Source organism: Parus major, chromosome 2 (genome assembly GCF_001522545.3).
Source record: "Parus major isolate Abel chromosome 2, Parus_major1.1, whole genome shotgun sequence".
Classification (NCBI taxonomy): Eukaryota; Metazoa; Chordata; class Aves; order Passeriformes; family Paridae; genus Parus; species Parus major.
In genome coordinates, this window is record NC_031769.1 from 41711497 (window position 1) to 41733067 (window position 21571).

Sequence of the window (21571 nt, forward strand, 5' to 3'; positions counted from 1 at the left end):
TTGGCTATGCATCAATCAGGATATCACTTTTATTAACTGGATTTTCCATTTCTGTCGCACACCATGAATGTTTGTACAATGAAAAAGCCAAACATTGCCAGAAGCAATAAGATCAGTTGATATTTCTGTACCCTCTTAACACACATGGATTCTTTCTTGGTGAGAAATTTTTTATACTTCTGTTCATTAATTCTGCTTATTTAGACTGCTACTCTTAAAATTCTGTGTCAAGATTGTCACATCTTAAATACAGATTAAGTTGCTAGAGGTACATTATTTTTTATATATTTTTATATACACACATACAGAAAAATACAAGACTAACTGTTTTTGCACAATATTTACTTTATACACTACTGTAACTATATGCAACTCTTAAAGACACGTTAAGGGGTACAAGAAACTGTTTACTTGCTCTAAATAGTTTGGTCCAATATTATCTTAATGTAGTGGTTATTCTCGCCCTTCCTTTTACGTGACGACATAACACGACGTACACCACATGCACAGTCATTCACCTATCAACAGAGGGAGAGAGGACAGCACTCAGACTAACACATCTGTACACATCTGTACACCCAGAGGTCCAACCAGCCACACACAACTATAAGGCTATAATACAACTATGCAGCATAAATGGTCAACACTGCTGTTCTAAAGTGAGCACCATATATACAGTCGTATATAAAAACATTGGAAACAAAATACACCTGGGGTTAGTTAAAAGGTGCCATTCCAAGGCTGTACATATCAGGAAAGAGTATTTACAATACTTGGAAAAAAGCTGCAACAAATAAAGTTTATTGCCAATGCCCTTTATAAACTTGTCTCCTACGTGGATGTTACGCTCACTGTCTGTGAACCACACATCTCGTTTCTGGCCCTTGGTAAGATCCCTGCTCAAAAATTTCAAGCAATTATGTTCTATGGCTTCACCCACACATCTATGCTTGTAGCTTTTAATTAAACTGCAACTAGAGATTAAAACTTAAAGAAGCGGAACACTTCTCCTTTGCCTTGTTCCGGAAGCAGAACCCCCGGCTGAGCTCGCCAGGAAGGACACCCCATGCACTTCAGACTCTCTGAAGCCTTGCAGGAATCACAAGAGCTGTCATGAGCTGTGGCCATCCTGGCCCAGCCGCTCTTTGGTGCTCTGCCCCCTCCACAGCAGACACAAAGCGCTGTATTCACCACTCTCAAAGTGTTACAAGATGCTCAACAGTGTCAGACTCCTCCGGGACACCCAGGGTCTGCCCAGGGCGCTGCTACATAGTACCCCCAGTTTCACTAGCATTGCTTAGAAGACCCAGTGCACAGCATGAAAAAATACAACATTCTTGCCCTTCCCAAAACTAGGAATCTGCAATATATTTTATTCTAGATAATAAAATTCCACAAAGTTAATTCATCTGGTCAAAAGTATCCTTTTGTACAGAAATACTCTAAATCAAGACCTTGCCATGGCAACAGGAAACCTGACAGGAAGGCGCAGAGCTGTGAAAGCAACACTTTCCTACAGGCTATTTTAAATGGACTTTATGAACAAGTGTATTACTGAGGGAAAATAAGTGGTGTACATGTGGGGAACAGCAGTATTTTAAGTCCTAAAAAGAGTAACAATAACAAAACTGTAAATGACAATAATTTCAATGTGAATCCAATTACCTAAAGATTTTCCATCCCTTATTGCCTTCTGGAATCTCAGGGAGGGGAGGGGAGGGGAGAACAGCAGAGAGGGTTTACAAGGTAAAAACCTAAAATACTAGGTGTCATGATATACTACTAACAAAAGTAATTCATACAAATACTTTATTTTCAGTTAGCATGTAAAAACTCAGAAGTAGACTTAATAATTTACCTTTGTTATATTAAAAAAGATTGTCTGCTTGTAATATTAACATAATTCTATGGGAGAAAGCTGCCTTACAAATCTACTTGCTTTTTTTTCTTTTTTTTTTTTAAAGAAAACTGCCTCTAGCAAAAACAAGATCTTTTCAGTTTGATTTTTGAGCCACAACTTCATCCATATCATAGCTTAAGACAAATAGGTGTGGGTTTAAAATCATATTTCAAGATCACTAATTTTCAGTGCATCTTTGCTTTGTACAAGCCTTGGAACATCTGAAAGCTCCCTGAAGAGTTTTCAGCATCAAAACATTATTGCTTTGGTTCTGTTTCAGACACATAGAAGTATGCCACATATCACATATTTTAGTTTTCACAGAAGGTCAGAACAAGAATTAACATTTCATAAGCAAACAAAAGCTTCTCTCTCTAGTTTAAGTGCAGAACATGAAACTTCTAAGTGCTTCATTTACATTAGGATCCAGATCTTTATTTTAATTTAATCCAGATCTTCCATAGTAAAATTATAAATGTAAAAATTACACAATAAAATATTCTGTTGTGTTTAAAAAGAAAAACATATCTGCTAGCAGCATGCAAAGACCATGCATTGTCATACCATCAAGCAAACACAAAATTAAAGTATAATAAATAACTGCTTGAAGCCCACTTAAAAATCTTAAGACAACAAAAGGGGGTCCGTGACAAGGTGTTCACAGCTCTGACCAGGAAGAATGACGCTGTCAAGCAGATCGAGCTGTTCGAGTCAGGTCACTGTCAAATGACGTGACAACAACTGGTTTGACTGGAGGTACACAGCAGCCCCTCCTTTGGGTTCCGCTGAATATTCACAGATATCTTTTCACAGAGAGGTAGTTGTAGCACATTGTTTTTCAAGTTCCTGTTCTTTAGCCGTTCCAATTCATTTGTTGTGTCTGACATTTGGTCAGAAAAAAATTTTAGGCTGCCCAGTGATGAAGCCTGGTTTGCACTTCCGCTGGAGCTTATACACATTTTCCACGTTGATTTCTCCTGTACTTTCACACTGGAAAAGGAGAGATTGTTTTGAGGGTCAATAATGTATTTCGTGCTGCCATGAATCTGTGAACCTAGGCAAAGGCTCATGAGCTTCAGGCTTTCAACCAGTTCCCCTGCACTTCTGGATGACAGCTGCATCGAGTTTCCAGATCCAGCGCATCTCCGAGTGGAACCCGAGGTGGTGTTGGTGTTCCCACCGGAGCTACCAGAGGGACTCCCCCCACCTTTGCTGTTATCACCTGGGCTCGTTTTGTCCACCCCTCCGTTTCCATTGCTTGGTTTGCTTTGTCCACCACCATCTCCCTGGCTGCCAGGTGGTCCTTCGCTACTATCCCTTCTGTGCCAGGAGTAAGTAAACCCGCTGTCCTTGTCCAGACGCCTCCTACTTTCCGAGTCGTCATCGCTGGTTTCGGAGCTGCTGCAGCTGGAGCCCCGTCCCTGGCTTTTCCTCCGGTGGTAGCGTTTGTGCACGGTGCTGGGCGAGGCGATGTTCATCTTTAACCTGCTGAGCTTTGGGGGCAAGTTCTCGTCCATGTCAAACTCATCATCTGACTCGCCCTCCTCAAAGATCTGGTTGAGGACCGGTGCACTCTTTCTCGAAGTAAGACGATTTGTAACCGAAGGCTTACGACGCAGAACAACTTGAGTAGAAAGAGAAATAGGTTTTTTATCTTCCTCATCCTCCTCTTCATCTTCTTCTACTCTGAACAAGCACTTCCGGCCACTTGTAGTGGGTTTTAAGCTCACCGATGGAACTGTGGAAAGTGCTGGCCCAGCCAGTTCAGGGATCTCTTCCTTCTTTGCCGAATCCCCCAGGGCTTTGCTGCGGTGCCCGTTGAGAACGTTCTCAGCCGTGCGAGCCGGTGAGGACTGAGGAACAGTGGCGTGGGACAGAGGGGTTGCTGTAAGGTCATCCTCCAGATCCTGGGGGACATCAATTTTTGTCGGCCACGACTGCCTGCATAAAAAATTAAAGATAAACAGGAAGTTACATCATTTCAAGGAAGCATTTCAGAACTTAGAAGGAAGTGTAAGCTCTGCACTAGAGAAGAACAAGTACTGACACACAAATTGGGCTCCTGAGTGGCATGTCTGTAAACAACACTACTGAGTGACTGAGCACAAGGAAGAGTTCTCAGAGAACATGCATTCCTTTAGAAATGCTGCTATTTGAAAGGAGCACCACATATACAAGAACACAGTTTAGAAATGATGTTGGTTACTGCCAAATCAAAATTTAGGATTTTACTGCTCTCAGAAAATGAATGAAGCAATAAAAAAACTTGAAATAATTGTGTCTCAAAAAAATAATCTGAGATTGGTACAGAACCACCTAGAGGAAGGTACAAACCTATTCAAGCACAACTTAAGTAAGACAGTATTGCAAACAACTTTTAATCTGAAGCTTCTGGGGTTTTCCCCCCAATATTCTTCATATAAAAATTAGGTTAGAATTAACATAAGTGAGACTGAAAAGGTGAGTCAGACAAAACAGTCTCTTATTCTCACCAAGCTCTATTCTACAAAATTCCCTATAATTTTAAACTCACACAAATTGATATCATACGTTTATTTGTCCTTAGCCGAGAATCTGGAATAATACAACTGCATGAATTGAGAACTCAAGCTGTTTAAGAATATGACACTTGAATAAACTCCAAATCCAAGCTGAAAAGGTATGACACTGTAATAGCATTAGCTCAAATCAAAATGAAAGTAACATGAGTGTGCACCAGATTTACAAATAGGCAGCTGATGTCTTATCTCTAGTATCTTAAGCTACTCCAATGATTTACATTTAGATCTTAACATATATTGTAATTTTCCAATAATGCACACAGAATAAATTAAGAACAAAGATTGTTACCCTTTATTTTAAAAGCCTAATCCAAAAAACCAACATCTACAGACCAACACGTTAACATTGAACAATTCTTCGACTTCACTCAAGCATAAGCCCCACATTTTTTGTCTTTCATTTTAAAAAGTTAGCTAATCTCTTAACTTGGCAAAACAAAAATACTCTGGCTACTGCATGAAAAGCTGTGGTAGAGACCTCTGTTCATATATGGACAGCACATTACAAGACATTCCTAACCTATTTTGTGTGTACCAAAAGAAAGGCCTGCATGGCTTCCTAGCCTTCCTTAGAAGCAAGAGGAGGAGGACAGCAGAGAACATTTCACACCAAGTGTGACCCCAGGTATCTGCCTGACAGGCTGCAAACAAAAACACAAGAATCACATCAGTTTCCTGCTCTCTGCCATGTCAGGAGGTCAAGCTGAAGGAAGAAGGAAGGCTCAGATACCTCTTTGCTGCAGTAGGACTGGACTTGCTGAAGGCTGCACAGAAAAGGACCCCAAAGTGTGAGAAGATACTGCTCTACACCAGGTTGTCTCCTGACAGCTCTCTCCCCAGTTGTACAAACTTTGAGGAGGAGGCTGTACTAAAGCCAGCCTTGCTGCAGACTTTGCTGTGAAGCACCTGCATCGGTTTTGCTCAACCGACAGTGCCAGAAACCTCTGCCCTCTATCCCAGGACCCTCTAACAGTAGGGTCCGGCTGCCCACACACCACCCAAGCCTGTGTGGTGCATTCCCTGCATGGAAGCTCCTGCCTGTCTCTCTGGGAGCTGCTGGTGGTCTCCACCAGCCTTTCTCCAGTGGGAAGCTCTACCTGGAGGGAGGCAACACAAGCAGCAGCTCCAAGCCAAGCTGCACAGACAAGAAGTGAAGCCCGGGCTGTGGTCTGCCTTGGTTTGACACTGGCACCCTCTCTTAGCCCCAGCTGTCTCCAGAAGTGCTGGGAAACACTGACCCAGTTTGCTGATGACTTGTGCTCAGCTGTGTATTTTAAACACAAACAATTGCTTGTAATTAACAAATGGGACTTAAATACACTAGAAACAAAACTACAAACATGACAGAAAATGAAGATCTAAATATTTCAGAAACTTGCCATGCTAAAAGAACAGACTGGTTTGTCAGCAAAAATAGGAAGAGTTCTGTAGTTGTCACAATAAAGAGCAAATATAGTATCTTACAGTACTGTAGTTGCCAGGCAATAAACCTCCTCACTACAATATGTTTATCTCTCATAGCAGCCCATGTTTGCCTCCCTTCCCTTCTGCCTCTCCCTTTATTCCCCATTTAGTGGGCCTGGGGGGAGAGAGGGACAGAAAAGAAGCTCCAGGTTGCAAATAAGTAGTTTTTTCGGAGTTGGTTTTCTTTTGCTGTTGTTGTTAATATTTTGAGGTCTCAAAAGTCAAAGTAATGCACTACTGTGTGTCTTTTCCTTAAAGTCATTCTATAGAAACACTTGGAATTTAGAACCATCATGGAGGCAAAGAGCAGCTACTGGGACCATTAGAGCAAGGGTTCCCAAGTCTGAACAGATGTGCTTGTTATGAACCTTCATACTCATAGTGCAGGCTACAGCTACTCCAACTTTACAAATTCATATAAAAATTTAGATTAATTGAACTTTTTGTTCCAGTTTCTTGTATAACTAGAGCTGCTATTTAGTGAAAGAGTGACACTGAGGAAAAAAAAAACTCCAAACAATTCAAAAGCCAACTTTACAGTTTCAGAATTTCTATTTGAAAGTGAACTCCAGATCTTCCTCTAGAGTAATTTGTTTTATAAGTAATACTTAGTATTAGGCACTTTAATGGGATTTCTTTTTTCAAAGAAGCTGGCATAAAAATGAGGGGATGGTCCAGCATGAGAGAACTGCCGAGTCAAACAGTATCACCCTTGAAGAGAGGTGAGCTCTCTAACACCAAACTCCAGGCCATTTAGTTTCTGTAGGCCACCCTTAGATGTCTGCAACAGGAACTCTTCTGAACTACTTGCAACCACCTAAGATAAAATCTCCAACATCAGTGACCACTGAGTGATCATTAGGTGTACAAAGTGCAGGGTGCAGTCTCAACTGGGGATGACCAAGATACTGAAAACACTGTAACATTCATGGAGCATCAACTCATAATTCAGGGAGACAGAATGGTATTCAGAAGTGATGTCTGTAAAATCTCAAGCCTAAATCCAAGGTGACAGCCAATGGAGACTTTAACCCATTTTCCCAAGTGTGTGTCCTTAATTTGTAACAAGTCTCCATTTTTTAAAAAAAAAAATTTAACTTGAGGTAGCAGTACCTTACTTTTATCCATTAGGCCAAGGAAACTAGACTGTGCACCAGAAGGACATCCCAGCATTTATTCCTATTAAATGATTTCACATATGAAATCCCACAAAAGTTGCACGAAGAAACTCTTGGAATTAACAAGTTATTTTGTCTTTTTCTCTAAATCACACAGATGAACAACACTGAAGGTGTTGCTGGAGTTAGTTTAGCAATGCTAAACATCAGCACAAATATTTAGAATTCTTTTCTCATTCATAAATTATCTACTAATAATTGTCATTATTGCTAGTAACAGTTGCCAATATTTTACCTAAATAGGCAACTTTAGGAAAGACTGGAGGTTACAGGATGAAAGTTAATGGAAATGCTTCAGTACCTCCTCCATCTTCACTGGAACAATTGTCAAGATGGGCCATATTCTATTCAATATCAGCAGATCTTTAGTGATAGTTTAACACTTAACTCAGGAAAGAAAAAACACAATGTTTAAGAAAAATAATTGCTCAAAACTTGAATCCTCCAATATCAATGTGCAAGTGGAAATTATATACTTTTTGCCTTTTGGGTTGGGTGCTTTGGTTGGTTGGTTTGTTTTTGGTTGGGTGGGTGTTTTAAAGCATATTCTGCTGTAACAACATGTGGGATGCTCTGGTAACTGCCTGCAGAGCAAATGAACTGGCTGAACATACCCCAGTACCAACTACATGCCAGAAGCCAAATTTCCCCCTTTTAGTTTTACAGTGTCCCAAGCTGAAGCTTGGAAAATCTCAGGGAACTTTACTTATAAAGATTTTTAAATTCATGTTTTTGTTTCACAAAAACGATCTACTGCAGTATCTTTAAGTGACTGATTGAAATGGTAAATTCAACAATTTTTCTTAGACAACAAACACAGCCAACTGACATGAAAAAGAACATAACCTACAGATCACATTTAGAGTTACTTCTCATTTATAACTAATTCCATATCAGCAGGTTTATGGATTATGCAACTAATTTTTCTCCAGGGATATTACATAACACAATTTGTATGAGGAGCTGAAGGTCAATGAACAAGCCCTTTTCTAGGAGGTGTGAAAACTTGCCTCTTCAAAGGTACACACTTCAAATTGCCTTGTCATTTCCTGAGAGGGGAAGGAATTGAAAATATGTGCAACTGATTTCTGAAAAGTTTGAGGTGTCTGCAGCACTTTGAAGACCTTGAAAATTTGCAATGAGTATTTTACTGCTTTCAAGAAAGCAGTACTTGAGAAATTTAATATTCTCATTAAGACAATATAAAAAACAAACAAACAAAAAAAATCCAAACCCCTCCAAGCCATTTAGATTCCTCAATTCTCACCTGAACTGAGCTTTGATGTTGCTGGGGCTTGCAGATCTGGTCTGAATTTCCTTCTCTTGTTTTTCTCGCAGGATCCTTTCAGCTAGTAAGAAGTAAGTAGCAGTGATGTGATTGTATTTGTTAGTCTCCAATGCCCTGAGGAAAGTACAAAACATGAAATAACCCATCCATCAGTGGTTTCTAAGAATTGGACATGCATCTTGTAGCTTGCTGTGCTTCCCATAGCAGGAAGAGTGCCTGAAAACAGCACTTTCCATTTCTGATCTTTTGATGAGCATACCTTAATTTTATTAAAAATAAAGAGCCAACAAGTCAAGCAATTTCACCTATAGTTGCAGACATCCTTAGAATATCATCCAACAAAAGTAAGAAATTATTTTTTATTTTACATTCTTTAAATGTGAACTGTTTTTTATTAATGTTCAGCACCAATGACGGGTTCTCCCACTGGCACATGCAACCACAAAGTACCAATATTTGGTTATGCAACAAGTGGAAGAAAACTTCCATTATTTTAGGGCTGTCACATTGAGTTTATAGCAAAAGTAAGTTCATAAGCCAGTAAGTGTCACTCAGACACTGTATCAGAAAGGCTGCCCCTGTTACACAGCTAAAAGCTGAACAAGTAAGACTGCTGCTTTCCCTTCCCCATCAACAGTTTGTTACAGCTGAACACATAAAAAAAGGAAAAAATGTTTAAGACCGCTTTCAGTTTGGGGAATATTTTTGAAATTTGGGAGTTTTAATCTATTAGAAGAATCTATGTAGCTTTCTAGCAAGCTCCCTCAGTGACAGTGATTATTATGCATTACATAAAGGGAAAAATATTTGAAATTAACAAAGATTCAGGTACACTGGAAATTTGCTAAGGGAAAAATGCTACAATTTATCACTTTCAAATATGCATGAGAGATGAAGAACAAGCATGGATTCCAAAGCATTTAAGTTTACTCAGGATGGCTACTGCAGGAATCAAAACACTGTTCCAACACATTTTCTTCAAGTTTTTCCCAAATTTGGGTACACTTAAGTATTTCTGATCCTACAATATCCTATGACAGTGCAAGACAGTTTGCCTGATATTTAAACACCGAAGTACACAGGTTCTTGTGATGTTGAATCAAAAACGAGGGATGCACAAAACAAACTGCATTTAGAAGGCTGCTGACTTACTCCACTATGGTATCTCTGTCTGCGATGTCCCCAAGAACCATGCGCTGTATGATACTGTTGTGCTCCTCCTCAGACAGATTTTTGTACGATACAAGAGGAATATTGTACTTGGTTGCAGGAGATGGATCAACTCCTTGGAGCCATGCATGGTTTTCAATCTCTTCCAAAGATGCCCTTCGCTTCGGGTCTCTCTGCAACATCCGTGTAATTAGACTGTGAATAAAAAATAAATCTAAACAAAAATGCACACGTGTTTAAAAAAACAGCTGCTGTAAAAAGCAACATTAGGCAGACATTTTGTGCTGTCAGGTCACAGAGATCTTCAGAAGTCTCACAGTAAACAATGTGATGGGAAACTGTTTAGTCTCAAAGACATTACAAATACTGCTAAACTGAAACAATTTATTAAAACTATAAATATAAACACTGCAGTTTTCCTTTACTTAGATAATTCATCTGATTTTTCTCATTTCTTCAATTTTAGTAGGTTTTATAGGGCAACTGTAGGTCACAGGTGGCCTATCAGCTAGTCTGTAAAGCAAGATAAATGTGATTTTTTATTATTGCTGCTGTCAACAAGTATGTGGAAAGGCAAGATAAAAAAATATTTTATTCTGAAGTAACTAGCAGACATTTGAGTCTTCAATGTCCTTGAAAATACTTTGGTTTGTTCTACCCACATAGAAAAAAAACTAAACAGACCAATACACTCTCTGGGACGATGCAGTTACAGATCTACTAAAGAGCTGATCCTGAGATTTTACAAATGCTGGAAAGAAAGTGCATGAAGAATTCCCCAAGTAAACACAGAAAGAAGACTTCATTAGCAGAGCATATCTCTGTTCACTTACTGTATGTGGAAAATTCTTGGGGAAAGTATTTTTGCCTTTGTTCAACAAATATGGATCTATGGTCTTGTTGCCAAGGTTACAAAGAAACTGTATTTCTCCATGTTCTCCAGTTCTCATATACTGCTTTTTCTTCCACTAAATATACTATACCATGCAACTTCTGACTGCAAGGCCACAAACAAAGCACAAAGGTAATCACAACTTTTTATGGTTTTTTTTTGTTGTTTGGGTTTTTTGTTTGTTTTTTTTTCTGTGTGAGATGATGTATTGATTTTAAAGTGGAGTTTAATCCAACCTTCTTAAAAAATTCTACTGTAAAAAAAAAAGTCACATTTATTTTTATTAGCTGTGGTCTCTGCCCTTACCAAGAGGAAAAGTGGGGTGAGACATGGGAGCCTTGAGTTTCTTTGCTTTTGTTAATATTATGACAGAAAGAGAACAAACTCCATTATTTAATTTGACTTTTCCTTAAACTACACCTGTAGTCAAATGGCACAAATGCAGCACATGTGCCTCCTGCTTGAAGCTTGTTTATGCATCTCAAACCACAAATGCTTTCACTCCAAGAAGGAAGTTTAAACATTCCCAGAGCCTTTTCCCTAAGAAAACCTAACCTATAGAGAACCTTGGTAACCAGCTGTACATTTTTCATGTTTTGTATAGAGAAAACAGATCTGGACATGTAAGCAAAGCAATGTTAGCAAGTATATTAAGCAAAAGGCTGCAGAAGAGAAGTTTCCTGGCCTCACACAGCATGCAGCATCTCAAGAGATTGATTTGATACAATTCACTAATAAGAGGTCCCTCTTAAACATCTACCTGTATTGTACTTTAAGCCTCTTCCTGTATGTGAAGCTCTTCAAGCTCAGAGCAGTTTTTCCATGTTACTGGAGTGTGTTAAACACTAATGACAAGACAAGAACACCAGCTATGGCACAGAACGGTAGAATCATTAAAACTGGAAAAGACTACTGAGAGCATCAGGTCCAACCACTAAAACAGCACCACCATGCTCACCACTGTACTACTTCTCTAAGTGCCACATCTACACTGGCTTTGAATCATCACCTCCAGGCATAGTGATTCTACCACTTCCCTGGGCAGCCTGTCCTGAGGCTTGACAAGAAATTTTTCCTAATATCCAATCTTAACCTTGAGGTCACTTCCTCATCCTATTGCTTGTTACCTAGGAGAAGAGACCCACTCCACCTGGCTACAACCTATTTTCAGGTGGTTGTAGAGAACAGTAAGGTGTCCCCTGAACCTCCTCTTCTCCAGGCTAAACAACCCCAGCTGCTCCCCAGCTTCACTGCCCTTCTCTGGACACAATCCATCACTTCCATGTCTTTCTTGAGAGCCCAAAAACTGAACACAGAGCTCAGGATGTGCCTACACCAGTGCTGAGCACAGGGGATCACTGTCCTGGTTCTGCTGGCCACACTGCTGCTGATGCAGGCTAGGATGCTGCCCACCATATTATGGATTAGACTCCTTGACTGCACAGATGACAGGAAAAGAAAGGAATGGTCATCATGACCACAGCTGTAACAAACTTTATTCTTTGGCAAATAACAGAATTCTAGATGCTGCTCTAGTTTTCTTTACTGAACCAAATGCATTTATAAAAGCATATGGTTCTCTGTATTGAAAATTAAAAGATATTCCACTGCAAATCCAAGAACCCAGAAAAATATTTTAAAATTGTCTAAGTGATGCAACTGGGATATGTTTTTATAGGCCCGAAGGTCATTAGCCAATAGGGAAACATGGGAAATACTGGAACAGATCAATAAAAAAGCTCCAATGAACACTGCAGAAAAACACATCAAAAGGAATTGTGACTCCTAAGTGGATATGGTATTTCCAGACAAAGTATTTTTCTCCTTTGGTAACCTAAGATGTTAATTTGGATTTGCAGTTTCAGTAGGAGATGAGCAAAACTTGCTGTGTGACAGGTTTTGGTAATTCGTTGTTTGGACAGAAATTGATAAGCAATTGTGACAGAATAATCACAACACCACCTGGTAATTTGTCCAGCAAAAGAGTTGGCCAAAGGCAATTAGTACTGAGTAACTTCTTCAGTTCTTTATAAAATGCATGACAACTGACAGACATAAAAGGAAGGCTATCAAGGAACGTTCTACACATTGATAATATAGTATGTGAAACTCCCAAAAGTAATGAAAATTCACTTCTGTGAATGCTTCCAAGTTGCTTAGTACCCTACTTACTCTTTACATTCTTTGGACACATGAGGTGGCACTGTGTATTTGCAGTCCATTATCATAGTCAGAGTTTCACTGTCATTTGCTTCTTGGAATGGTGGTTGTCCACAGACCAACATGAAGAGGATGACTCCCAAACTCCATATATCTGTAAATATAAAGTACACATTTAGAAAAACCAAACTGTTTAGGATACAGATGTAATTACCATCCAACCCATGAAATATACTTAAAATGCATACTGGGATGATTATTGCACTCTTCATTATGAGCATTATTTATGGAAATTGCAATTCCACTGAAGTACAAAATACAGTAGTTCCACTGCTTGACAGCTTTTACAGTTTTTGAAGGGGAAAAAACCCAGAATTCATTACTTCAAGGATGCATAACGTTTGAGATGCATTAACACTTTTGACAGCAGTGTTAGGTAAAGCTGAAAATAATCTGGTCACTTAGAAGGCATGAATTCTTTACCCTTTGACAACAGGTAGGCACAGGTTATTCGAGAGATTTGAATTCAAAGCACATTCCTTTCTGAAGGGCTTGCATAAATAAACTGTTCTATTGTTTACATGTTACTCTGAATCACAGAATCGCATGGTTAGAAGAGACCTTTAAGATCACTGAGTCCAACCCATGCCCTAACACCTCAACTGAACCATGGCACCAAGTGCCATATCAAATCTTTTTTTAAACACATCCATGGTGACTCCACCACTCCCCTGGGCAGACAATTCCAGTACTTTATCACTCCATAAAAACCTTTTTTCCTAACATCCAACCTAAATTTCCCTTGGCACAGCTTAGGACTCTGTCCTTTAGTTCTGTCAGCTGCTGCCTGGATAAAGAGACCAACCCCCACCTACTCCATAATGCAAGAAATTACAAAGAAAGTCCCTTTTTATAGTAAGACTGATTTTGCTATGTTTTTCCTTCAGCGGTGTTATGTTGCTTTAAAATTTGGCACTTCCAACAGTAACTAAATTAGTTTATGTAAAACCAGCTTCTTATACCAATGATACTATGAAGTGTGGACAAGTGGGTTTTGGGTGCTGGTTGGTTGTTTTTTTTTAATATACAAACATAACAATTAACAGTGATTTCCACTACACTCTGGGAGTCTTCTTGTTTCCTTCTAATTCCTGCTTGTGTAAAATAAACATTTAACAACTCTCTTGTTCCCCAGTGGAATGGCATACCAAAAGATGAAAAAGAAGCACTTTGGGGCTTCTGTAGTTGGTTTCTACTTAGTGTAATAGTATTTAGTTCAAATTGTTATTAAGAGCCTGCCTAAAAGAAAGTATTTCATGAGTGTCACTGCATTTAATAAAGGAAGCATAAATATTAAGAAATGCATCATATTACAGAAAAAGAAGTAACTCACTCCAATACATGCTTAATAAAATTTCCATGATCTTAAACTTGGAGCTACAACTCCATGCTCTGGGAATTTCAGCAGCAATCTTAAACCCTTAACATGTTACAGATCTGTACCCATTAAAACCAAACAGCTGAGAAATGATTGGGCAGGCACCTCCCAAGGAAAGAGGGTAGAGCAGCCAGCAGTGATCTGGGACACAGAGCATGCCAGCTTTTTCCTGGAAGGACTTGCAAGAGGGGAACATAAGCTACCTACTCAACTGCATCTTGCTTTCTGTGGCCCATTTGAAATACTCAAGGTGCATTTCATGCAGAAGGATAGCTACAGTTTTATTTAATAAAGTAAATCAGACGGATTCATCCCTAGAACAATTACTCCTTTTGCTAGTTAGGACCTATTCTTCTTATGGTTTTGCTGACAGGGGAATAGAAACACTACATGGTAATTTTCTTTAGAGCTCTAATTTGTAGTAAGTGTATGCTATTAAACTCAGACAATTACTGGATTTCTGCTATGCTCACTAGGGCCTCAATCCTGTAGGTACTCAGCATTTTGAGGCTGGTACACCACATCATGTATAACCTGCAAGTTCAGCATGACCATCACCATGTTTACAGACTCAGTAAGTGCTTTAGGACTTCGACAGCTTAATGCCGGAAAGGCAATGTTTAGGAATGCAGGACTTTAAAAGCCCTCACAACACAGGGAGGCAGTTTCACCTAAAAGGTTCACCTTTAATTTTGCAACATTACTTGCTGTCTTTCTGCTTTCTTGATTAGTTTCAAAGCAGCCAAAAGGTTTTGGTGTATTATCTATCTCCCACCACGCAACAGATTATGTGAAATTTTTGCAAGCACAAAAGACAGGTGAATTTATGCATTTCTATGACCAGTCATCTTCTGGCTATCAATATCCTTCCTAGATTTTTAACTTTGCCTAACATCTGTGTTCTGATTTGATCTATCCTAGTATTCTGTTCAATACTTCTCCACATGAGAATGTTTCATGTGTCCTTTTAGCGTGAAGTATTTTACAATAATCCACACAGTATTCATTATTACAGACAAATTACATTTGCTATAATAAAGCAATACATACTGGCCAAATTTAAGCCAAGAGAAAAATACTGGGGAGGGGAACAATCTAATTAAATTGTTATTTAAAAATAAGCACATAAGAAATTTATACAGAAGGAAAAAGACAGTAAGAAATCAAGCTTAAAAATAGTAAGACAGTCCTGAGAAAAGGACAGCAGTCAAAGAAAGACATGAATTGAAGTTCCATTAAATCACCATAGACAGGAAACTTTACCAGACCTTGAAGTTTCAATTGCACTGAGCAGATACTGAACATGTTTTTAAGTACTTTCCATTACGAGGTAGCCTCCTAATTTTTTTTTTCCATTTTACACACACGGCTTCTTCTCTAGGCTATACATACACTTTGCTGTATTTCAAGTTGGAAGAACATATGTAATAATAGGTACTGTTTTAGTTTTCTGAAATTTATTTAGATAAACATGTATGCACATTTACTTCATAAAAATAAAAAACATTTTTAGAAGCAAAATCCTGCTGATCCTCTAAATGCAAAGTAAACCTCCAAACCACTATTGTTTGCAACTATGCAATGTCCATTAGACATCAACCTTTATGTCTTTACAAATAAAGCAGTCATTACTGATTAGCCAGCACATAACAGAGAATTTTGTGTATTTTTTCTTTCACTAGTTACTGTATTTTGCAGTTTTTACCCATGGGTCTTTCCAGATAAGAAGAGCTGCAAATAGCAAAATGAAATAGCTTTAACACAGTTATATGAAAATAGAACAAAAACTGGTTAATAATGAAATATAAATCATGCACTGAATTGCTACTGTATTTCATTATATCACGAATTCTATTTAATGCACATAAGATACACTAAAAGGGGATAATGTGTATGCAGAAAAAGTTCTTTTAGAAACTAAAAATAGTGCTTAAGACCATTTAACCTTGACATATTATGTAGATATTCTTAGCCTTTCAGTGAAGCGCACTGGAACAGCAACAACTACACTTTACCTCGCTCTTATATACTACAGGCAAAGCTTCCTATTATACTTTTCTGACAAATGTGTATTTTGTTACCCTGCAGCACAGCAGATGTTTATTCTGATGTGACCAAGAAATAGCAGTGGACAGAAACAATTACCTGGCTTTTATTATCAGCCTATTTTTATAGCTGTGGCTGTAAAAAGATCATCTTCACTGCGCCTACAGTCAAGGTGGCTAAAATGACTCAGCTTGCAGTATCATGGACAAAGGTGAGCAGCCTCAGCAAAACCTAAAAGTCTACTAATAACCAGGAAGCAAGAAGATAGTGTGCCTGAGAAAGTCTAATCCACATGTAAGACTGAAAAATCACTGGGAGGCTTAGTGCAGACCTTATTATGTCACAAGTCAGATGTCATCTTAGCAACATCTTCACAAGCCCTGCAATATCATATTATAGCAAGCCTCTCATTTCAGGAAGCAGAGCCAAGCATTTGTGTGTCTGCAGGTGTACTAAGAGAACACATTCAAGAGTTCTGTCCTGCCCCTTCATATGCAAACTCTCCATATGCAAACTGTCCAAACAAAGGGTTGATTCCTTGTCCCTTTTCCATGCCACACTTTAACCAGACCACATCAGTTGTTTGCAACTCCTCATGCAACTAAAGCCAACCAACCAGATGACTGATGCAACACCACCTTTAACGAGGCTCTTGTTAACACAGCTGCATATTTTTCAGTCAAATTCAGAAAACATACTGCAAAAACACTTAAATATACTGCTTTCTTCTCTAAATATACAATTTTTGTTCACCCATTTCATATAATAATTACAGTTCATTTTGAAGAATTATTCTATTCCAGAATAGTGTAATCTGGCTGAAAGATGCAGGATCTTTCAGAAGGGTTGTCTTAGAGAAATTAGTAAAGGATAATCAGAGTTTACTTTATTATAATGTATATTTACCAAATTTTATTATTTCCCCAAGCAATACACAAAGCCACACAAGACAGTGTTCATTGGCAGAGCTTTGTTCTGTCATAATGAGTGTCAGTGCCAGTTCTAGATGAGAGTCTTAATTGAAGGAACACAAGGAAGAGGAAGGTTACAGAGACCACCTTTAAAAAGCAGATTCAAACAATAATTTATTTTTCACAATTTTAAGTTCTTTTCCTACTCTTAGTAACTAGCAATTAGCAGATGAAGGCTTTATGGAAACTGCTTGTTTCTGTCCTTTAAGGGTCATCTAATTTGCTCTCTTTAGAAAACTGCTGGAAAAGCAGAAATTAGGCCCAACATGCTGGATGCATTTAGTATTCTTAATCACCTGCAAAGTTGTTATAGTAAAGGAAGGCACACTTATATTCTGCAGTAGCCAAAATCAAGGTCTCTTTCAAAAGTCCTGTGAAGATCTCAAGATACAGTTTAGCCTTTAAATTGGGTAACTTGAAACTGTCATTTCTATGACAAGAATAAAATAAGAATAAAAGCAGTAGTAACTAGCTGCAGTAGGGAATTTCTTTTTGTTTTCTGAGCCATTAAATAATCAGGAAGGGACCATGAACCATGACAACCAGGGCTGTGTATATGCAACTTCCTTACATAATGTGAAGTCACTGCCTTAGAAACCAAATTACAACATTAGCTGTCTGTGCTACACTTGTCTTAAACACAGGGTGGTCAAACATCTGTCATGTTCAAGTTTGCAAACTCCACAAAATCCAAATTCATCTGCTTCACCATTTCATTAGTCACTTACTACTTCCTGAAGTTTGTGATTTACTCCTAAAATAAGTACTTAGGATTTCAGTAAGTTACAACTTAAGTGGCACAGGATGCTTATAGCTTCATATTCCCTCAAATTTCTACTGTTCACCACAAGTCAGACATTTGTCACACTTTATATGTGCTACATAAACTTGTGATTTTAAGCAATTAAAAATCCATAGTCATTTTGGAATACACACATTTGCATATACATACATAATGTAAACTGAGTCTACTTACTGAAGTTGTTTATTTCACACCTGGATGGGAAAAGGGTTGAATTTTTTTCCTCCTAACTTAAATTTAGAACTTCTCAACAGTGTTACAGTGTATATTGCTCAGCTGATAAGATGTACGTTTCTACGTAAGTGACAGAAGTCATAAGTGAACTTAGAGATTACAAGACACAAAAATGACTTGTAATACTGAGTAAATTTAGCCAGGTTTTACAAATTTCTCTTCACATTATTTACTGTAACAGCTGAACATTATAGTTCTTTTCTACTAGGAACCACTTAAGCTAAAAGGAAACAAACCAACTTTTATGGAAATGACGGAAGTGTTTACATGTTTATTTTGCCACTAGAAGAGGTATCAACAGACAGACTGTGGATAAATCAAGGGTGGAAATGGACCCCTATTTCCAGGATTATGGGCAGTTACTCTAACTACTGTGTTAAGACTCTGAAGAATGTTACCCCTGCTGCTGCTACCCTCTTCAGAGCAGATTTCATGAAGAAAGCCCAATCCATACAAACTTGCTGAACACAAGCCTTGGAAGAGATTCAACACACCAGCACTTCAATACCTAGTTCTTGTATGCAGAGCTAAATAGGAAAAAAAAATCTAGGTAAAATCATCAGTATCTCTTCACTTTGGGCATGTTCAGGGCTAGGGAGCACTGGAGACCTGCAGACTGCTCTTTTGAACTCAAGACACAAAAACCCCACCGTGAACTCCTTCATTTGGATTGAAGGGTGGAACCACAATGCATTCAGGAGCAGGACAGGCTGCTAACTCATCACGTTAAGTAGCAAGCGTGCTTGTTACAAGTTAGAATTTAAGAACCTGTTCACAGAATAGGTTGAAGGAAACCGAATGAATACTCAAATGTATAGCACAGCTTCACATAATTGCCTGAAGAACCAAAACACAATTTAAGAGTAAAAATTCACACAACAGGTAAAACACTGCAGAAGAGACTTCTACTAAAAATAGTACTAAAATATTATATACAACAGTACAAAAGATAAAAGCTGGTATCATACACTGAATCATTTGAATAGTGCCTGTTAATATACTTGTGTTTCAAAAAGAGTAAGAGAAGCATTTCCACTCCTTTGTAGCCTAAAAATCTTCAAAAGTTGCATCCCTTGCATAAAAAGTCAGTAGCGAGAAGGTAGAGAATAATTGTGTTAAAAGATTTCAGCATTTCTACATATCACAAGTATTTTTACCTTATCATGTGCCAAGACTACTGACAAATCTAGAATATGCTCAAACTGGACCAGTAAAATTTCAAGTGTAAGAGTAAAGCACAAGGATTACCTTTTCATAGATATTAAATTTTTAGCTGATTTAACTACTCTTTCATTCTTTGATTTTTAATGAAGAAGCTTTTCAATGAACTTATATACTGACCTCTCTAGTTCTCAGAGATGCTGCAATCTGTTAACTCAACTTTTTTTGTCTTTGTAAAATGGGATTTATCTTTCCCTTGCTAAAGGCTGAGGAGAAAAATACACAATCAAGGCTAAGATTTTTTAAATTAACATGCAGAATAGGGATTTTTCTTTGTTTTAAAGCACTAAACATCCCATCAGTATTACTATTAGTACACAAAGCAGTTGAGAATTAACAGAAATCTTTTCCTTTCCCCATCCCTCCAAAAAAGAGCATAAATGGCAATTAGCATTTTATTATTATTAAGCTAATTAAGGAAATAATTTGCTATCTGTCTGGTGAAACAGTCTGTTCCAAGTTATTTCCCTTGACTAAGACATGATCATCAGTAACTAAGTCTTCTCTTCCAAAGTTATTCCTATTTTCATTCAGCCTGGCCACTAGTGCTCGTACTCTGGAAGCCCCAACACAAGGAGGACATGACCTGCTACAGTGAGTCCAGAGAACACCATGAAGATTATCAGAGAGCTGAAGCATATCCCCTGTGGAGACGGGCTGAGAGAGCTGGGGTAGTTTAGCCTGGGAAAGAGAAGGTTCTGGGGAAACAAGAGAGCTGCAGAGGGACTTTTCACATGGGCACAGTGACAGGACAAAGGCTGATGGCTTTAAACTGAGTGAGGGCAAGTTTACATTGGATATTAGGACGAAATTCTTCACTGTCAAGGTGGTGAGGCACAGGCTGTCCAGAGAAGTTATGGATGCCCCATTTGCTGTCAGTGTTCAAGGCCAGTTTGGAGGGGGCTCTGAGCAACAGGGTCTAGTGGGAGGTTCCCTGCCCACAGCAGAGGGTTGGGAATGCATGCATGGTCTTTAAGGTCCCTTCCAACTCAATGCATTCTATGATTTCATTATTTTTCCCTGAAGTCAATAGCATGGGTTTTGCTGTTTGAATAAAACCACTAAAATACAAACAGTTGTTTGTTGCATTTTTTTAGTAACTAATGCATCTCAAATTTTAGTAAGGGTATTTTAATAGAAAACACCTCCATTGAAAGGTCTTACTGAACACGTGCCACTGCCTTTATTCCAAAATGGTCTGTTTTATTCCAAATAAAAGACCATTTGTCTTTTTTAAATGCAGACCATCAGTTCTGCATTTAAAAATACACTCTATCTCCTTTGATATCTGTTTTTAACCACAAAAAGTTACTGAATCTGTATTAAAAACCAAACTCAACCAACATTTTCTGCATGAATTCCAATACTAATACTCCAGAAAATAATCAGTCAGGATAAAACCCAACATTAATTAGTTGAACATAAAAAGAAGTTTTCTTCTTTATAAAATATGTTCTGAAAATCACTGGCCATATCAAAGTCTATACAGCACATACAGCTATTGTACGTGTTTCACTGCAGTGACTTTGTTCTTTTTTTGGTATATAAAGATAATTTGCTCCTGGTATCTTAAAAAATCTTCATGTTTTTGGATGGACTATCTTTTCCAATGCATTGTAGCTGTCATAATTTGTACTTAATTTACAAAAAATTAACATCTGAATATAGCTTTACACATGAATGCAAATCATGGCATCTGGTTTACAACTAGTTGGTACATCACTGATTTCAGTCCCTCCAGATCTGTGTTGCCAAATTAGTCAGCCATGGGCTGGAAATAATTAATCTGAGTACTTGTTTGACAGACACATGGCTGTGGAGATGTATTCATCATAATGAAACCTTGCTCCCCAACAGTAGCTTGAAAACAGTTCTCCCATGAACACAGCAACATGACTATATCCCTATACTTAAATTACAGTTTAGCTGATATGGCAGTAACTGAAGCCTATCTTGACAGCTTCTCCATAGTTTCACTTGGATAAATTATTTTTTGCTTCACCCAGCAGTTTACTGGTGAATGCATGAAAACTTCTGCATAAAGTAATCCAGAACAGAACATAAATTATACTTCATAAATATTAGCTTGCTCAGATTTACCGAGAAGTTATCAGGATCACAGATCTCCACCATCCACTGCAGCCCCGTCACATCAAAGCTTTGCTTCCAAGTACAAGGCTCCAGTACTTCCAACATAACTTCCTCAATTTTAAGCACCAAAAGTAGTTTCTTGTCAGTACAGTAAT

The 21571-nt window shown here is 38.2% G+C and overlaps 1 protein-coding gene across 2 annotated transcripts in view; it reads right to left on the minus strand.

Annotated features, from left to right (window-relative positions):
- SNRK (SNF related kinase) overlaps positions 1–21571 on the minus strand; it is a 40048-nt gene continuing 18477 nt past the window's right edge. Inside the window, exons 4-7 of one of the 2 annotated variants that reach the window (XM_015618236.3) lie at positions 12626–12767; positions 9544–9756; positions 8371–8505; positions 1–3841 (exon numbers count right to left, since the gene is read on the minus strand). In XM_015618236.3, coding sequence (XP_015473722.1) covers positions 2623–3841; positions 8371–8505; positions 9544–9756; positions 12626–12767 — 1709 coding nt within the window. In that variant the 3' untranslated portion in view covers positions 1–2622. The remainder of the gene's footprint in view (positions 3842–8370; positions 8506–9543; positions 9757–12625; positions 12768–21571) is intronic. The other variant, XM_019005679.2, reaches the window with a different exon arrangement.